Below are 19,797 nucleotides of genomic sequence, written 5' to 3' on the forward strand. Positions count from 1 at the left end.
GTTCTTTTTTTTTTTTTTTTTTTTTTTTTTTTTTCTCCCCCCCCCCCCCGGGGACCCTGACCTCTACCCTGTCTCTAATGAGATATCAGCTATTCTGCTACATGCTCCCACAACCAAGACCGAGATCATGGGTCAAATAATATTTGAAAACACGTTTTCAGTTTGTTTAAGCCTTCTTAGGCGCCAGATGTGATGGATTTTCAACATGGGAAACTGTAATGAATGGTAAACATTTAAGGCTGTCACCCAGACAATAAAGCATATAAAGGACAACTAGTTTGCATGTCTGAGTTGACAACTTACATACACTAACACTAAGAACGACACTAGGAACCAATTATGCAAATGCTGCTGATTCAGGTTTGATACACTTATATTACACAAAAGAGTTATGAAATAACAGTTACATTAGTCAGAGAATATTTACCACCTACTCTTCACACATATTACATATCCTGTCCCCTGCCATGTGTTTCTGGAAACACGTCAAAAAACACTTCATAGTCAAAAGTCTTTGCCTAACGTCATGATGCATGTCATGTCTTTTGTTTAAATTCTTAGGTAACCTGTCACCATCAGTCATCATGGTGAAAATAAAAAGCATACCAGCTGGATAGCAGTGCATTGAGGAAATTAAAAAGCTTTTTTTTTTAGTACTGGGACATTAGATGTCGGTGAGAACTTTTAAACATTCAAAGACTTTCTAATAAGGACTACAGGTGCATATTTATACCAAATCGGTTTATACCAACCGACAAGAGACAAAGAAAGCACAGAGACTAAATACACAAGGTAACAAGGGTAGTAACGAGAGACAGGCGACATGAGGGCTGATGAACAGGTGGAGCACATCAGGGCGGGGCAGACAATCACAGACGCGGGAAAACACAAGGCAGGAAGTAACCCAAGACATGACGCATGAGAAACAGACACTACAAAGTAAAACAGGAACTGAAGCATGAAACATACACATGGATGGAACAGGGTAAAACACAACAGAGAATACAGGAACACATGAGACAGTAAATAACAAGGAAACAGGGAATGAATTCCTAAAATAAATAGGAAAAATCAGAACAGAATGACACTGAGGGACATATCTGGCTAAATGCTCCACAGTGTTCACCAGCTAGTTTCTAACTGTGTCTTGTTCGGGATTAAGGGAGGAGTTGGTGACTCCTTGAAATATCAAATGACATCACATTTGCAGGCTCAAATAAACAAAGAGCTTTAAGTACGTAATCAGGTATTTTTCACCACTGGCAAAAAGCAGGCTTTAGTTACAGCCGAGCACTCTAAGAATACAATATGCTTTGTTTGGACAATAACTGGCAGGGCCACAGCACATATTCCCACACCCTGACACAGGACTTCAATTTACAGGCTTTACTGTGGGGGCCTTAAACGGTTGGCCCCACCTGGTAACACCCTTTGGAAGATGAAAGCAAAGAGTTCTCATTTCAAATCCGTTTATAAGCTTTCTTGTTGAGAGTTAGGAGAAGATTGATACCACTCCCATGCATGTAGGCTACACTAAATAGGAATCAACGGCCAGCAGCAGGTTAGCTCAGTATAAAGACTGGAAACAGAGGAAACAGCTAGCTTGGCTCTGTCGAACAAAATCTCTTCTAACTCTTAGAAAGCATATAAACATATGTCAAACAAAATGTTAAACTATTCCTTTAAATTACATTTGATTTAATGTTTTGAATTAGATACATTCTTTTTAGCCTACACTACTTCAGACTACTACTCATTGCTCATTGCAGTGTTAGTGATTTAACTTCCAAATTAGATGTTTGTCTTTGTAATACTCCTGCGAGCTCACCTTCATGTTTTAGAACTAAAGTTTAAAGGGATATATCACATATAGCATACTGATTCACCACTCCTTAAATTGGTTTTTGTATATTTGCACATCATACTACTGTCATATATGTTGAAGCAGAGGGTAGAGCTGATGACCTCAGGAGCCTGGAGACCAGTGTGAGACACACCTAAGATCAGGTGAAGAGAGGAATAAAGTTTAGATTCCAACAACTGAACTAGGGAACATGTCGAAGGAGGTGGGGAAGCAGAGAGCAGAGCAGGTGGTCGCCAAGAACAAGATGGCTGAGCTGGAGAGGGAAAACACAGGTACAAATATTTTTATTTCAGTATATTTACATAAGGATTCTGCTGTATGACTGTCAAATGTAAAAGTACATAAGAAAGGTTGAGGGAAAATCTCATACACTCTGTAGCAAACATAAACAGATGATTCACAACAGCTCTGACGAATAGATTCTTCTTCTCGGGATGACAATAAAAGGGACCCGGACTTTGTGATTCTCAGGCTTATGGGCACATTTCCTGCTTCATAACTGTCAGCTCTGCTGTGAAATAAAAGTCATTTGGATGTAAAAGCTTCCACAGAGTCAATATATTGGTTTGTTTGAAGTTTGGTTTAAAGGAATCCATTTTTATGACATCTATCGCTGTTCATTCTCTCGAATATTGATTTGAATGTTTTATTTTCAGGAATAAATGGAATGTTGCTCAAGGCTAAACTGAATATTTTCATTTGATTTGTTATGGTAGTATCGACAATAAGTTGGAGATTGTTGTATTGATGGCTTAAATGTATATTAGCAGCTTATGCTTTTCTTACTTCTAGTGCCCTCAACAGAACTGGCAGGTGTTGCACAGAGAGTGGCAGCCAGTGAGAAAGACCTTTCAGAGCAGAGAAGTGGCCACTCTAAGAGGAGTGGCTAAGTACCATCGAGACTCAAGTTGTACTGATGCCCAAAATGATCCCATATTTTGACTGGACACAACCCAAAACTTTATTCTAGTGTGGCTTGTATCAGATGATTGAGCCATGATGGTTCAGGTTAATGATTTTATAAAAGAGCATCTCAAATTTGTATGAGTCTTGATGCTTAATTAGTGGCACCAATGGGAGTTGAATTTAAAGTAGAATTTAATTAAATATACGCTCATTTAAAAGCTTTCTTTAACATACAAAGTCCTTCACACAGAACCAGGAAGCAGCACCAGTTACTGGAACCAGCTAACTTAAAATACATGAATGTGGGATTGATATATTTTTACTCTAACAAAACATCACAAACTACTACTTCTACTAATAATACGTACTTTACTTTTTGTACTTCACTGTTGTACGAATAAGATAATAAAAAAAATTCTCTGTCTCCACATTTAGAGCAAGAAACCAGATTAAATGCTCTGGACATCAGAATGACAAATGGAAAAAGAAGCAAAGGAAGAAGAAAAGACTCTAAGAGCGGAGCTGAACAGCACCATGACTGAACTGCAGCTCCACGACAATGACACAGAGCTACTGCAGAAAGAGACTGAGGATAACATAGAAGAATGACTTTAAGTTAAAAGGTTATAAATCTTTTTTTTTGTAAAGCCACATAAAATAAATGTAACTAATGTCTGTGCCACAATGTTTGAAGACCATTTTCAAGCCTAATTTATAAAACCATAGTGTTCCCATTTTAAAAATGTAGAACAATTGAATGCAGGACTTTCTACTTGTAATGGAGTATTTTTGTAGTTTGATATTGAATACGTTATTTTAGTAATATTTGGGGGTGGGGGTAAAAAAAAAGAGACCCGCAGCACAAAACACACCGACAACACCAACAACAGGGGGCCGGGCGGCCGCCCCACTCCTCAGGTGACAAATCATCAGGAATTTTAAAGGACCCACTAGAAGGAGTTGGTCAGCCAGCTCCTTCTTGTCGGTTATTGGCTGGAACACTGTTTGTTATGGTTCGTTGTGCAGGTTGTTTGTTTTTGTTGCCGTTTGTCTTCAGAGACCGCGTTTTTTAAAGTGTGTTCAGGGGACAGGCAGCCAGCGGATAGTGAGGAGATTTTTGCTGTATGTGATGAAAAATGTTGTAGCCTAAAAAACACGTCACATCACTTAGAGCACCTTTAAATGAATAAATATTAAGCTCTGTTTTGAAAAATTTCGAACATCATTTTAATCAAATTTCTGTTGAAAACAATGTGATTACAGGTCTGAGTTGATTCATTAGACATTGGTATTTGCCACCAACATTGCACTTTGAGAGACACCTTCCCGCTATTGATAAGACCTGCTTTACCGTACACCATAGCAGTCATCAATAGCCCCTGTGAGTGAATGTAGCGCTGAAAGAGCCCTTCTGTTCTGAAAGGTCTCCCTCTGCACAGATACAGAGGAAGCGGAGCAGCGCCAGAGCAGCTGGGCACGCTGAGGAGAATCAGGGCTTGTGGGGAAGCTGGCAGGGAAAGATGGAGGAGACATAGTGGGTAATTGGAGCGCAGCGATATCCGCCATCTTGGCTCGTTACCTAAATAACAGCTTTGATTGAGGTGAATAGGCCCATAAAGGGTTGTGGTGGAGCTGATAAGCTTCAGTGTAGCTTGGCTGGTGTTGCGAGGCTCTTGGCATCCATGAGGGCTCTTGGCTTCCTGCAGCTGAGACCTGGATCGGTGGGACGGGCACCTGGGATTCCAGATGTCTCGGGTGGAATCTATGGTGGCATCTCTCAACTGGCATTAGTGCTTACGGTGACATTCATCATTCAGTCTGGCATGACGGAACTGGCAGCGTCGAGCCAGCTTCCTATCTACCCACACATATCTGTCTGAGTGAGCGCTGCTGGAAGTTGTGCTTCCTTCTGTCTGCGATGAAGAAAAAAAAGAGTTTTTGAGCAAGAAACTAGGACTGATGAGCTATCTGGAAACTTGGAAAGTTACACAGGCAAAAGATGATAATGTGATGACTATAAATTCCAAATACGAGAAAAAAAAACCACATTTTTCTAGATCACTGAAATGAAAAATATTTATCCTTAAGCGTGGCAGCAAGGGCGTTGTGGAGATTAGAGCTGCTTTGAAAAATCTCTCTCATCTGTTTGCTTTGAATACGTAGTAATGGTAATCTGGACTGAGGCTGCATTAAGGAATGTTTGCTTCAAAATATACAAGTGCGGAGAAAATTACACTAAAGGGAATTCTCTAATGCATTGGGGGATAGTTAAAGAATCTTCTGTCTGAGTCGGTCTATTTACAGCCTCAAAGTAACAACAAATAAAGTAGCAGATCCACAGAGCTCCACCTTGGCCTCAGGTGGAAACGGATAAAGAGTGAATGTTAGGTAAGCTACACTTCGGCTTTGAAGAGCATCTCATTTAAAGGCTCTGTATGTCTGTAAGTGTGCACAGATGACCGGGTACTAACTGTAAAAGACCACTGCACAAGGATTCCACTGTATGACAGGCGTCTGTAATTACTGTTATGTTCCTACTGCAACAAAAAAAAACCATTTCATGACAGCTCATAAATTGTTCAGTAGTCTTCAGTCTTCCCTGGGGTTGTTTAGTCAACATCTACATCCATCACTTCTCAAAGCTCATACAAAGATATCGTAACAGCATAGATTTATCACTGGGTTTTCCCCTGAAAGCATTTTTTTCCGAGCTGCGCTGCCTGCATGGGGTCTCGTCCCAGACTCAGCTATAACTTCTTCTGAATCGCCCCACAACAAATGACAGAATAGTTTTGGCTGGATTAACCACTGGAACTGAATAACAACAGCAGCTGCAGTTGACACTTACATCATGTTTGGGGCATTTGTGTATATTCCTGCTGATATTACAGGGTGGTGGATCTGCTCAGGAAGGTGCTGAAAGCCCGGTCTAAAGCACAGTGATCCAGATGAATGAGAGAAAATCTGATCTCGAGAGGAAAAGAGGTGTTTAATGGGATGTTCACGCTCTGTTACCTTCCTGACAGGAACAATCTCACTCACTCACCTTGTTTGCCACTCAGTGGCCTCTGTATACAGGCTGCTAATTAACAGAGCTCCTGAATGCTTCATGAGCAGAATGGTTACTTGCACGGAGAAGCCTGGCTCATATTGGGGGAAAACTATTTATATTAAATGCATTTCATATTCAAATCACATCACAAGGGTATCAGTCAAACAAGTATTCGGAAAATTCTGGTAGCAGAGCTTTCATACGCCATATGGTATGTTCATTGGTCAATATTTTTGTCAATATTACCATATAGTAGAGATTGTATTTGGACTCTATAGTAGTACTTGAATATGAATGTCCATTTTATATAGGATACAACTATTGTCAGTTTAGTTGTTTTTGTAAATCCATTACCATATTTGACTATACTCTTAACTGACATTGTTGTACTTGTATTAATTTTCAACAGGTAAAAAAAACACAAAATAGTGTCCATTTAGAGCTACGGTTGGTAAAAAAAAAATCTCCTAGCTTTTTTCTTGCAGTGCCTGGTGTAAATATTCTTTAGGCAGGGTAGGTCATGTGTTATGCCGAACAAACCATTCTCTGCAGGGCCTTGCAGTCCTGTTCAGTGCTGTTTCCGTACCAGGCCGTGATGTTTCCTGGCAAGACGCTCTCAATGATGTAGGAGTTGAAATGTTTCAGTATTTGAGGGGATATCTGGAATTTGCTCAGGGGTGTCTGAGGTAAAACAGTCCCTGCCTTGCCTTTCTCACTACTGTGTCAGTATGCAGTGCACCGGTCATGAATGAAGTATTGAGATGAGATAAAACGGTCAGGTGATAGTACCTGAGGGAAAATCGGTTACAGAGACACTTAAAAGTGATATTCAACAAAGTGAAATGTAAACAATATACACACACACACACACTCACTCACTCACTCACTCACTCACTCACTCACTCACTCACTCACTCACTCACTCACTCACTCACTCACTCACTCACTCACTCACTCACTCACTCACTCCCTCACTCACTCACCCACACTCTCTCCACAGTCTCAGTCCCCCCATAGTCTGAGTGAGGATTTGGCCCTTTCTACACAAACAATATGCAGATGGTAGTTCATCTCATGCTGCAAGTCACATTTCATGACACTTTTGACTTCTTCATACGCATGGAAGCACTCACGCAGTCAGTTTCTCTGACAGGCACAAGCCCTGCTCTTGTGACCTTTAGCTTTGACCTTTAGCGGTCCTTAAATGCCACTTTGGGAAAGTCATTTATTGTCCTCAGCCCTGCTGTCAAAGTGGAATGTCACATATGTCTGACTGACTACGAGCTGCATAGTTCATGTTGCCGGCAGAGTGCTGAAGGAAGCTCCACCCTGCTGGCAGTAGGTGAGTGTGTGCGTGCGTGCAGGAAATATTCATTATGTGTGCATCCAATGACGATTCATCAATCAAAGTTTGGTGAGGTCAATGTTTTGAGGAGAACCAATATTTAGAGAGAAATGCAGACTTTTGCAGCTGCTCACACCACTTTTCCAACCTTTATCACACATTTACATGTGCATACACACTTGCACAACCTCCTCATATGTGTGCATATACAACCATCTGTGGGTCTGCATTGCTTTCTTAGGTAGAAAGAATAAACTCAAGGTAGAGAGATTGATTCTCTGGAGCCAGACAGCGCTTGGCCACACATTGGGCTAGACCACCCCCCCCCCCCAAACCGACCAAACATCGGGGTGATTAATAACACCCCCTCCATTACCCTCAGCACACAGATGGGATGTCAGGTTGAAGGTTGATGGAGAACAACACGGTGTGTGGTGTAACACCCCATCATACAGATTAGAGTTTGGACTTCAGCGCCCCCTCTACCTTTACCCTGCTACCTGGCACGATTTGTATCCTTCAGGTATCCTTCCACTGCTGCTGATGCCATTTGTCACTGCAGGGCCGTGCTGAAGACTCCTTTAAAAAATTAGGTGGAGGAAGTCTCCTACTCTGGTTTTGAGTGATTTATGAGGTGCTGGTGTGTGTGCTCAGCGTGCTGTGGTTTTACAGTGTTTTGCTCAAGCAACATCAAAGTCTCCAAAGTTGTCAGAGCAAGCCACACAGGACAGAAGTGTCCCACATTTGTAACGGAGTGCTTTATATCACTGCTGTCAGTCTAGTTGAAGCCATCTTCAGGTCATTCATAAGAGCTGCAGATACTTTACAATGCAAAGCTTTACAAATGAGGTATTAAAAAAATGAATCCGTATAACACACTCTGACAAGTCTGTTGTGTACGAAGCAGTTTTTAATTTATGCACAGTAACACAAGCAAACATGTAAAAAGAGTTAGTTGCAACTGAACCATTGAATAACCTAATATTTGGTTATACACTCTGAACAGAAATATCTCAACTTGATGAATGTATTTCATCTTATAGGATATGGGTAGCACCCCTGTCGGGTTTTAGGAGAGTAGTATTTGCTACGCTCCATCTGTACATTAAATGCCATTAACATCCTGCTCTCACAAATTACATATTTAACTCAGAAGCCAAAGGAATAGCGAACACTATCAAAATTCAAAAACATTATTTTTTCTTTTACAAAAAATATAAAAAAGTACGGTGACAAAGACTGAACTTGATGCAGGCTGATATGAACACTCCTAATTATTCAGAATGCACATAAACTTTTTTTCTTTTCAAAAGGAAATGTTTTATTCTTTAAACACTTGAGACATTGAATAAATGCATTTAGAAAAACTACAGACATAGGCTTCAAACTTAACATCCTGTACAAAACATATGTAAAACTTTTAAAAGCAACAAAAAAAGAGAAAGCAAGAGAAATGCTACACTGAAAGTTCAATCACTGTGAGCTGCTAGAGCCTGTAACAGGAAAAAAAAAAAAAAAAGTGGAAAAACTTGACCACAATTCAAATATCTACATCCTGATTCTAGGACTGGGGATGGATATTGATCCATCTGGAGATTGCTGCAGCAGTATATGGTAAAAGCTATCAGGCATTACCACAGTCTTTGTTTGTTATGACTTCCAAAACCAGTCCTGAACTTCAGACCAGCAAAAAAGAAAAAAAAAATGCTTGCGAGTCTCCAAACCCTGGAATGCAATCAACCATGCAAAAAGAAACACAACAAAACAGAAAGGCAGAGAAAACACGTCAGATGAAGTCATGCAAAGCGGCTTTGTGGTTATTTCCCATCATTACAAATACAGGTCTGTTTTAGAGGCGTCACAGGAAAGTTGAAAGGGGATCACATTTCCCACAGTCTCTTTGAGTCAAGTTGTTATTTTTCCCTTTTTTGTCCAAATTGGGAAATCCAGTTGTCCGTTTCTCAGTGAGAGTCAAGGCAAGATTTTGCCCCCCAAAATGTACCTTTCCAAGTGTACCCCAAGGCACCTGAGAGAAAGTGGGCTTTTCCATCTGTTGGCAACACTTTGTGTCTGGGTTTTCACTACATACCAGCTGCCATAGAGTCTGAGAGTGGGACTATCCCACGCATGGTGTCACGAATCTCAATACAAAGCACAAACAAAAGAATACAGTCAAAATGGATGATAGGTTTGGTGTCCCCGCTATGGTATGGAGTCTGAACTGCTGACTCGAGGCTTAATAGTCATCGTAGGTGTTGAGGTCGGTGAAATATGCGTTGGTATATGTCTTTCCGGCAAGCTGTGGGTTGAAGTACTTATTTCTTTCCTCCAGAATCAGATTGTTTTTGTTGAAGGCCTGTGGATAAGGGAGAGGAGTCAGTATGGACTTGTTTGTGACACATGGATCAAGTGATTATTCAGCCCAGATGGCAAGGTAAAAGCAAATCCATCTAGCTCCCCCCACCACCCCCCCAAAAAAAATGGAGCAACATAAATGGGAGGCCGCTCAGTGAATGAAACATACGTACATTTTACAGAGCAAGGTCAAACCATTTGCAAACAGGCTGGAAAAATGATAAGCCACCACAGGGCTAAATTATTTTGATGCATTTCCGTATGTCCACCTCTGTCATCTCTAATACCCAGCATCAGCACTTTTTATGGCCCTCCAATTAAAAATAATAAGCCATAAAAATCGATCATGAGAGTCTCTTTTCTGTTAAACAATAAGGAAGAGCCATGGGGGCATCTTCTCTATCCTTGCGTGACATAGTAGACATGGAATGAGCTTCTGATGTGATGCTCAATACAACATCAGCAAATAAATGCGTTCATATGCAGTCTGTTGCAGAGAGTGCGTGTTGGGAGTCCCTTGGGGCAGTGTAATTGAACACTTGATGAGGCTGCATTTGCCGTTGATGGATGTTTACGACTGACACTGATAGGGAACAAGTGTGCTGGACAAAAAACTCATATATTTTGCCTCTTTCCCATTATGTGATTTGCACACAAAGGGAATGTAATCAACACTCCCGCAGCCCCGGAGACGGTTATCTGTCTCTGCAGGTGGCCCCATGGCTGCTTCTAAACAGCTGTGCTACGATGCTTGTTAGCATCATCTACTATGTCTTCTTTCCTTAAACCTCTTTAATTGGCTGAAGAATGATTACACTTAAGTTTTTGGTGCGGTAAACAAAATGTGGTTAAACTAGGAAGTGGCATTAGTGATAGAGAGGTAACAGAGGAGCATAATAAAAAGAGCATCACAATGGATTTTCTGTCTCAACCAATCAAATCAAACCATCAAGTAGAAGTAGAGGACAAAACAAGAAAGACAAACATGAAAAAAAACATGCAAATGGTTGCACTCGTTGAAAGAGAAAAATCAGGGAGGCATACACTGCCTTCTCACAAGCCAGGTGGGAGAAAGGTGTATGAAGGTGTTTGAGCAGAGAAAGAGAAACTAGAGTCTGTACTCCAACCTGCCACAGACAGGAAGTGCCACTGGAAGTGGTAGGGCGGGACACGGTGGGGAAGAGGAAGTAGTAGTGCTTAAGGTCAAAGAGTTGTTGGGTAGGGGGTCAATAGGCGAGATGTTGTAGAGGTCAGAGGTTAGTAGAAAATCTCCAGGCCACGCATGGACACCCCCATGTTAGCAGAGAGAGGCTGGTGCATGGCGGGGTCGTCCAAAGGCAAGAGTACCGACACATCTGGCTGCAAGGAGGAGAGGAATGGGCAAGAGTCATCCTCAAAGAAACCCTAAGGCCATATTATTCTGTCTTATTAATTTAGTTATTTATTAACTGTACATAAAACTGCAGCTACTGTACATGGTGACTTAGGTTTGTGATCCTAAACTAGACTGTTGAAAATATAGTACTCCAGTTGGCCAAGAAACCAGTAGGGTATCTGTGATACATTGTGCATAATAATAATAATAATAATAATGATTCATCAACATCAGCCAAAAAAACTCTGAAATATGGCATCAGGTGTTCATCCTTCCTCCCTATAAACGCTCAAAAGAGGCATATTACGGTGTTGTACATTTAATGGTTGAAAATTCCCATCAACATCCAAACGTTTTAGGCTCAGTGAGTGAGGGTTGGAGGCAGAATGTGCTTTTGGAGAATTAGACAGCGTTCATTTGTCATGCGGCTCCTTTTGTATTTTCACATGGTCTGTCTATATTCATATCCGCCTCTTTTTGCAATAGGGCTAACTGAATTATGCTCTATGTTCCTGACTGTAATTGCATGACAGATGAACGCTCCTCACACCTTTATTCTGCAATGAAATTACATTCGGAGATGTTTTCTCCGAGGCAAAGGATCTGTTCTCACTCTGTGGCAGTTTTAGTAGTAGTAGTTTTTCCAAACAGAGATCCAGGTATTCACTTACTTTATAATATATGTCTGATATTGAAGACTTACTCTGACAGGAAATCAAACAAATGAAAATAAAACCTGACTAAAAATGCTGATTTATCAGTATTGCAGTAAAATCATGTTACAAGACCAAGCGGAGTTTCAATGTAAAACTTTGAAGATTGATCGTGTGCTAAACCCCTCCCCTGGACAGCGACTGTTAAATCATAGCCTTCACAATGGCATTAGACAGGGCCGGTCTGTAGCGCTTTGAATTTCTCTACATTTTGAAGTGTGCCTATGGGGCTGTAGAAAAGTCATTTTAGAAAGTTTGGAGGGTGGTGTTTTTTTCTAGTCTGTTCAAAACCAAAAACACAAAAGCAAAAGTGTGAGGAAACAATGTGTTTGTCTGCTCTAATGTACATTTTAGATTACTGTGTAGCATTTCCCCATTGTCTGGATGGTGCTGGATGCTATCAGAATATTTTTTTAAACAAATCAACAGCCAGGTCTTACATTATTCCTTACCACACATATAATACTAGGACTAACTAGCTACACATTGCTATACAAAAACCCACATCATAAATTGCCTCAGTCTTTTGGTGCAATATCATGTAAGTGACTTAGCCATTAAATGCATAATTAGGACTTGTTTAGAAAGCGAGTCAGCTGGAAACGTGAAAAAGTCAGCCAGAGAAATAAACAACACATCAAGCTAACATAAGTGGAGTAAGCTAGCTACAGTAGCAACTGCTAATAATAGCCAGCTAGGAATAAGAAGCCTTCTATTTTATACATCAGTTTAAAATAAAGCTCCCTATTATTAAAAAAAAGAAGTATTATTTTAAAAAGTAAATCTGCCACCATTATTATTGTGAACTGCATATCTGAATGGAAAGCTTGAGGCGTAGCATCACTAACTACAGTAAGGAGGGCAGCTTTATGCCATGTAGCCTTGCATATCCAATAGCTGCTTATCAGCAGGAAGACCAATGGTTGCCAGCGCCTTTAAGTGGACAGCTAGTGCCAGACTATATTACAAATGCAATTTGGCAAGTACTTTTATTGGTATAAAATCATTATACAAGATCACTTTGAAGCTCCTTTTTTGGGTAAAAAATGCACAGGTTGTTAGAGTGATTGAAATTCCCTTTAATACAGAGCAGTGGGAACCCTTGAAAAAAAGCCCAGCTGTGGCATGGAGAAGCTGTGGACATCACTAATCACCAGCTCAGTCTGGCACTAAAGGCCTGATGAATCAGTGGATAAGAGGCTTGTTTGTAGCTGGATCTCTGTAACTGGCTCTGGTGCATCCGACTGCCTGCAATTTAGGATGCAATAATGACACAAAGCCTGTCTAAGCAGGGAAATGTGCAGATACAGAGCATCTTCGCTGATTACCTACCCACGCAGCGATAGGTAATTGCATAAGTATGTTATGAGAAAGCAGTGTATGACCACTGACACAGAACAAAGTCACACACTGAGACACACAGCAGAGGAGCACACAGAGAGAAGATGTACGCACAACTGCCTATCTGTTACACGTCTAGAGAGTGCCAGTGCACGACAGGAGGTGGTGTGACAGTGAGATTCATGCAGTAAGAAGTGTGTTTAATCACAACTGACACTGGAGGAAGAGGCAAACCGTTGCTCACTGACTGGGAGTGGGATTGTGACATCAATTGATTAAGTTAAACAGTAAGGAAATGGAATTTTTTTGTTACACATCCGGAGATCAGTCAGGCGTGACCCGCAGTGAACCCAAGTGCAAACCTGTCCACAGACCTTGATGGCTTCCACCGAGTCGTATTTGTCCAGTTTGTTGATGTGGTTGGTGATGCTGGTGTTGAGCGGTGCGGCTGAAATGGGGTGGATGACGGTGGCGTCGTGCGACTGCTGCTGGTAGCGCTGGCAGTACGAGTAGACCAGCAGGGTAACCAGACAGCCGAGGATGGAGCTGCTGAGCCCCACGGCGATCATGTGGAAGAGGTTGAAGTCTGGAAGACGAAATGAAGGGGGAGAAGGACAATGGAGGTAATTCTCTGTCAATTCACAAGTGTAAGTGGTAACTGAAGCTGCAGTTCATATGGTAATGATGGAGTGTTCTGCAATAAAAAAGGACAGCTTTTTCTTCTTAGTCTTTTTCTCTTTGTTCTTACTGTGTGCTAGTGGGACCGGCTGTATATCACAGATGGAAGATGTGGAAGTAAGTAAGTGACATTCAACGGTAACACTTTACTTGACAGTACCGACATAATCGTGACATGACACTGTCATAACTATCTTTTTCCTTCAAGAATGGCCAATTTACTTAACTTCATAGGTGTCTGTTGCCAAAACTAATTGAGTAAAATATATATAACATAATACATGTAAAGATATATTTATACTAATATATTAAGCAATTAGTTAGCTTAATAAGCAATCATTCTGCCAAAGTAATGATAGTCTAATATAATAACTGATATGCTGCATATGGTTTCTGTATTATTAATGCACTATCCATACTGAACATCATGTTTTATGGATAAAGACATAAATCAACTAAGTTTTAAGTTTATGAAATACAGGCCAGACCACTTTCCTCTACTGGCTATTTATGTTATTTATGTTCAAAAAGACGTATAGGTGAGAACAATTGTTTGTTTGTGCCCTGAGCACACTGCAGATCTCCCTCTCATTCTGTATCCAGCCTCCACCAAGCTAAATACTGACAGGAGGAGCAGCCTGTAGCTTGTGTAACTGTGTAAGAGGCAAAACACAGTGCACAAAAGGTCCCTAAAGCCTTGCTTCTCCTCATCTAGCTTATTGCTGTGGGCGCAGGGTGCCTGTCTAAGGCAACTTGGATTAGTCTTTCTGCATTTTTATAAACTCGGAGCAGTCTCATATATGGATTGTTGCAGCTGAGCAGTAGAACAACAATGTTAAAAGTGACCTTATTGATTCACTCAGACTCCAACTGTAACTGTGGAAATGTAAAACTATTGCTTTGGTCGTTCACCATGGTGTTTTTCAGAACTGTGGAATATACTGTATAGATGAAGTAAATTAAGGTTTGCAATAAACCATCTGCAGCACTCCAAACAGTATATATTCATAAGACTTAAACAGTCTACTGTGCTACTTAAGATGGTAATCTTTTTAGGAGGAAATGATGAACTTGAATAACTTGACAAATTTCATCCCGTGCAACTACGACTTCCTCCACATATGATCAGTTCACCATTTTTCTTTAATGTCTGCATGTAAATGTGCGTTAAGTAGGATTGGAAAGCTATATTGGCATATAGCCAAAGATACAATACATGCAACACCAGGTGTTATCCTCACCTCTCTGTCTTACACACACACACACACACACACAAATTACCTCCACAGTGCCTTTCCTCCTGACTTGAGCGTGCAATGGAGACTTCTGAAAAGAGGAAAAAGCAAAAGGCAGCATAATTAGGGCCAAAAAGCGTATACACCCCTGTTAGCATGACAAATTGTACCCTTGAAGGTGAGCATGGAGAAGAAAGCTGTATTCAATATGGAACAGATTATCATAAAAACTCCACGAGTTAATCGCGGCTGTGGCACCTGGATGGTTTATGAAAAGTATCAGCTCTCATTAACTGAAATGAAGTACATGACGTATCTAATGAACCTTAATGGACTACCTTTCCCATTAAAGGGGATGGATGATAAGGTATAAAGGCAAATGGGTAATTCTCAAAAGATCTGTGAAGGGTTTTCATGACTATTATATCCCTGCTAATTAATTCAGAGAGGTTACAAATTTATGTTTCAATCAAATGTTTATTTTAATCTAATAAGTAATGATTCCTGAAGTTTATCCAATCCAGGCCTCTATCCATGGATAAATAACTTTTTCCAAATATACAAAGATTTTATAGCAGTTTCAGTGTTCACAGTGATGAAATGTTAATTACATAAGAATACTTTGTGAAAGGGAGGAGTTTTAATGAGCTCTGTGTAGCACAGATCAATGCTTGAGGGTGTCTCACATTACTGTCTGTCAATAGGGAGATGCCTGTCTGAGCAGATATCAATACTAATGGAGTGTGTGAGATATGTGTGTGCATGTATTTCATATGTACTTCAGAAAGTACTTCTAAAATTTCTGACTTTTTTGGGACAGCAGGGCAGTGGAGGTACTTTTATTTATTGTTTTCTGACTCTCGTTTTTTATTTCAGCCTTCCCCTGCGAGATATAATTATTATTATTGTACTTGCATTGTTAACAATTGTTAAGCATTTTAACAACAGAAAAGCTGTGGGACACACTGCAATGACTCTCATTAGGAAAAAGGTTGCATTATTAAATGGCAAATTATCACACAAACATGGATACCAGAAAATAGTAAAATAAATAAATAAATATGCTTAACAGAAAACAGCACACAGGAGTCATTTCCCCCTTTCCTTTCCTACATGAAAAAGCAAAACTGCTGGTGTAAGTGCTTTTTGCATGGCCTGACAAGACTTTCTAAGCTAATAATGAAACTAATATATGAACCCGTGTTGTTGAAATGAGGAGGGGACTGCCCTTAAGTGTAGCACCCGGGTTCACGCCCTCGTGTAATCACCTGCCGCACTCAGGAGTCCTTGAGCAAGACACTAATCTCAACCATTCGCAAAAGTGCTGCCCTGTCGCTGAACCTGACCTCCGACCTGAGATGAGTCCCTTAGAGGGATCGCTAACGTATTTCATTATCACTGAATTCTTGGAAATGAGCAGAATTAACACTGTGGGCATATGGTGGTTGGTGGGTGGTGCAGATTGAGTGTGTGTGCTCAACGTTGTGTGTTAAGTCATGCATGAGTGCGCAAGACATTCCTGATGAGAGGAAGCTTGTCTGTGTGCACATAGACGGATGCATATTTGTGTGTGTGCGTGTGTGTGTATTTGTGTGTGTGTGTGTGTGTTTGTGTGTGTGTGGTCACCTGGTATTAAATTGGAGTCAGGGGAGCATGGCCTTGTCTCGCTGTTGTTTCCTGAGCACTGGTTTCCAGTGGGAAACAGGACATCACAGTGACGTACACGCATCTGGGCGCCGTTGGAGTCACAGCGGGACCACTCCGACCAGCTGGACCAGCTCTCTGGAAATGGCAATGACGGTATATCTCACAGCATGTCCAGTGTGTGTCGATATATTTGTCCGTGTATGAAATGTGTGCACCCTCAGCTGCATTTTAGTCATGCATGAGTGTCCTCTGAGGGGGCCGGGTGAGACTAAAGAAAATAAGCAATGAACCTGTGATGGATTGGTGGCCGAGTCAGAGCCCTAAGCTGCTTATCACTGAGGTGTGTGTGTGTGTGAGTTTGTGTGTGTGTGTGTGTGTGTACCTGGACAGGCTTGTGTGTTGCACAGTGCCTCCTCAGTGTGCAGGCCCAGGCATATGTCCCCTCCGTAAGCCGGCGAAGGGTTGCTGCAGGTGCGCGTCCTCATGTAGTGTCCCCCTCCACACGTCACAGAACACTTGGACCATGAAGACCAGCATGACCAGCTGCCATCCACTAAGCCGAGAATATCAGTGTCATATTGTACATGTTGATGCTTAGAAAACGGAATGATTATATTTGCATGAACATTTTCTACTTCTGTAACTGGTTTAGGACAGAAAATAGTCACTAAATTTCAGTTTCTTGTTGCCTAGAGGATATATTCCTCAAAATGTGTGCTTTCGTATTTCCTAGGATTTAGGTTCCAGGTCATTTGAAAAGACAATTTTCTCTGAACATCAAGTGATTGGAAGTCATTCCAAGCCATTTCAAACAGCGATGCGTAACACAGAAATATGAAGCAATATGGAGATGTGTGTGTGTGTGTGTGTGTGTTTGTGTGTGAGAGAGTTTTAAAGTGACAGGAAGTGTGCTTAATCCAGCTGTTACAGCAAATGCCTGACCCCCCCCCCCCAACAATCTCTACTCTGATTAATAAAGATAAATGAAGCATCACAATTCGCTGTTGATGTTCCTCCCTTCACGTGGGGCCAAGTGGCAAACGTTAAAATTCCTGACAGCATCAGCACACAAAGAAGACATAAATAGACAAAAAGAGCGGGAGATGTCAGAGAAATTAAAAGAGAGGAGTACAAAGAGCAATAACATGGGGGCAATCTTTGGCCATTCATTCTTTAGAATTAAGTGGATAAAACCTTACTTCATTGTGGCAGAGAGATATTGCCTTTTTGGAAACACTTGGGAATTGCTTTTAAAGACCTGATGATGGCTGGCAGCACAGTGCAGGTAATTGAAGTTGCCAAAGCTTTTTGTCATCTCAGTGTAATTTCTCTATCACAAAGCGACATATAAGTCGATTCCTGGCCCTCGATGACGGATCGTCTCATCTCCGGTGTGGACGCAAGAAAAACACAGATTCATTTGTTTCCAAACCAGATGGATGGTAGGCATAACACCTTCTCTCTCCTTCTCCTTCACAGCACACTAACACATTTAAAAAGCACTGGATTAGCCATAGGAGGATTACAATTAGTCTACCAGCACGGTCTGCCTGCCTCAAAATAATATCTCATTTTCAGAGGGGTGCTAATTGAGTATGCATTAGTATTCATTACTACTCAGGCTGGGTTAAGTCTGTTCCTTTGGGGGACAGGAGTGCGGAGTTGTTCATCAACATACTGTAGCTGTGGTGTTATTATAGTCAACATCCCAGAATAGGTGTACTACATGTATTAGCATAGTGATGCAGGGCAGGAAAATCAAAGTACATTCACTCGACATTTTACTCAAGGGGAACATTAGTGGCAACCATACAGGCAGAGCTTGCCTGAACAAAGCAAATCTGATGCTCTTAGATCCAGAGTCTCTGCTGATAGTAGTTTACCCTGTTAGCGACTGTGCTCAAGCTGTTGAGCTGAATGGTGTGCACTTTCACTGAATGAATTCAGGCTGTAAAAAATAGCATAGACGGCCGAGCACTCTCTTGCCTTTTTTTTGCTTGGTTACGGCGTGGCAGCAGTTATGTAGACAGATTGCGGCTGCTAAAGATGACGCGTAGATCCAGGCTTTTAGTGTGATACCTAAGCCCTACTCCAGGGGTCTTGATTAATAATCATCTGAGACAACATTCCTGCTTGTCTGCTTGGCACCTGTGCTGGATAGCAGGTGTGCTTTGTGCCAAACTAAGTACTGGATTTCCATTTAGACAGCTTACTTCCCTTGTCAGACAGAGTAGTCTTTTAATTAGACAGCTTCCTCTCTCAGTCTTCCGCTAGAGGAGTGTTGAAAATGCATTGTCTCAGGGCTTTTCACAACAAAGTAAGGCATCCCATAGCTGGCAGCATAATTACCCAGCAACGTACTGTAATTACATACTGGAGCGCCACAGGGTTTGTCTCTTTGATTCCTGGTGTAAATTGGGGTCTTCGTCACACCTTTTATCTGCAACTGATTTCTTTTGTGATTCCTGATGATTTGAAGTCATTGTGTCACTGTAATTTTTTATCCATTAATCAAGGGAAAACATAGTTTTGAGTAGTTTATTTATCTGTGAGTGTAAAAGAGATCTGGCTATGTAATTGACTTCTGGTCTTGTGAATGTTCTTATCTCTGTGTGTCCTCTGTTTTGTGTTTGTGTACAAGTATGTGTGTAACTACAACTGGCTTGTAGCATGTGTATATGTGTGCATTTCTTACCTGGACAAGGGGTGATGTTACACTCCTGATACTCCTGTGCTGGCCCCAGGCAGGTCTGACCTCCGTACTTAGGCTCTGGGTTACTGCAAGTCCTCTTCCGGCTGCGGATTCCCCGGCTGCAGTCTCTGCTGCACTGGGACCAGGAACTCCAGGATGACCAGCCACCGTTCACCGTGTGGCCTGATATCCTCCCGAGACGAAGCACCTCTCCTGTTGGGAATAGAGTTGGGACAACATAAAAGTATTTGACTATTGTCAAAACAACATGTACTGTATGTCACCTGTGTGGTATTGTTAGCTTTCGCTGCGTAAAGACAACATTTCCTACAAAACCCTGCTGTTCTGTGTAAGAAGGCAAATTGGTACTTGTCTTCCATTCCTGGCATCAATGTGTGCATTAATTTTGAAGAGCAAGAAGAGGGCAGAGAGTCAATAGCAGCTCTTGATAACAGTTTAGGGATACTCCAAAAGCTTTAACTTGATTTGTGCTAAAAGAGCAGACCCAACCGCATGTTTTGTGTTGTTAAATAATGTTATGCTGTAAAGCAATTTGACAGATTTAATTTAAAATCAACTGGTGGAACACTGTGT

At 41.3% G+C, this 19,797-nt stretch overlaps 1 protein-coding gene across 3 annotated transcripts in view; it reads right to left on the minus strand.

The window, feature by feature from the left end:
- Window positions 1–8,062: 8,062 nt before the first annotated feature.
- Window positions 8,063–19,797, minus strand: part of sema5a (sema domain, seven thrombospondin repeats (type 1 and type 1-like), transmembrane domain (TM) and short cytoplasmic domain, (semaphorin) 5A) — a 116,924-nt gene continuing 105,189 nt past the window's right edge. For 2 of the 3 annotated variants that reach the window (XM_039790515.1, XM_039790516.1), the window contains exons 17-22: window positions 19,207–19,416; window positions 16,894–17,064; window positions 16,491–16,646; window positions 14,911–14,955; window positions 13,326–13,537; window positions 8,063–9,523 (exon numbers count right to left, since the gene is read on the minus strand). In XM_039790515.1, coding sequence (XP_039646449.1) covers window positions 9,404–9,523; window positions 13,326–13,537; window positions 14,911–14,955; window positions 16,491–16,646; window positions 16,894–17,064; window positions 19,207–19,416 — 914 coding nt within the window. In that variant the 3' untranslated portion in view covers window positions 8,063–9,403. Of the gene's footprint in view, window positions 9,524–10,649; window positions 10,882–13,325; window positions 13,538–14,910; window positions 14,956–16,490; window positions 16,647–16,893; window positions 17,065–19,206; window positions 19,417–19,797 lie in introns of all 3 variants that reach the window. The other variant, XR_005637996.1, reaches the window with a different exon arrangement.

This window comes from Perca fluviatilis, chromosome 22 (assembly GCF_010015445.1).
Source record: "Perca fluviatilis chromosome 22, GENO_Pfluv_1.0, whole genome shotgun sequence".
NCBI classification, from domain to species: domain Eukaryota; kingdom Metazoa; phylum Chordata; class Actinopteri; order Perciformes; family Percidae; genus Perca; species Perca fluviatilis.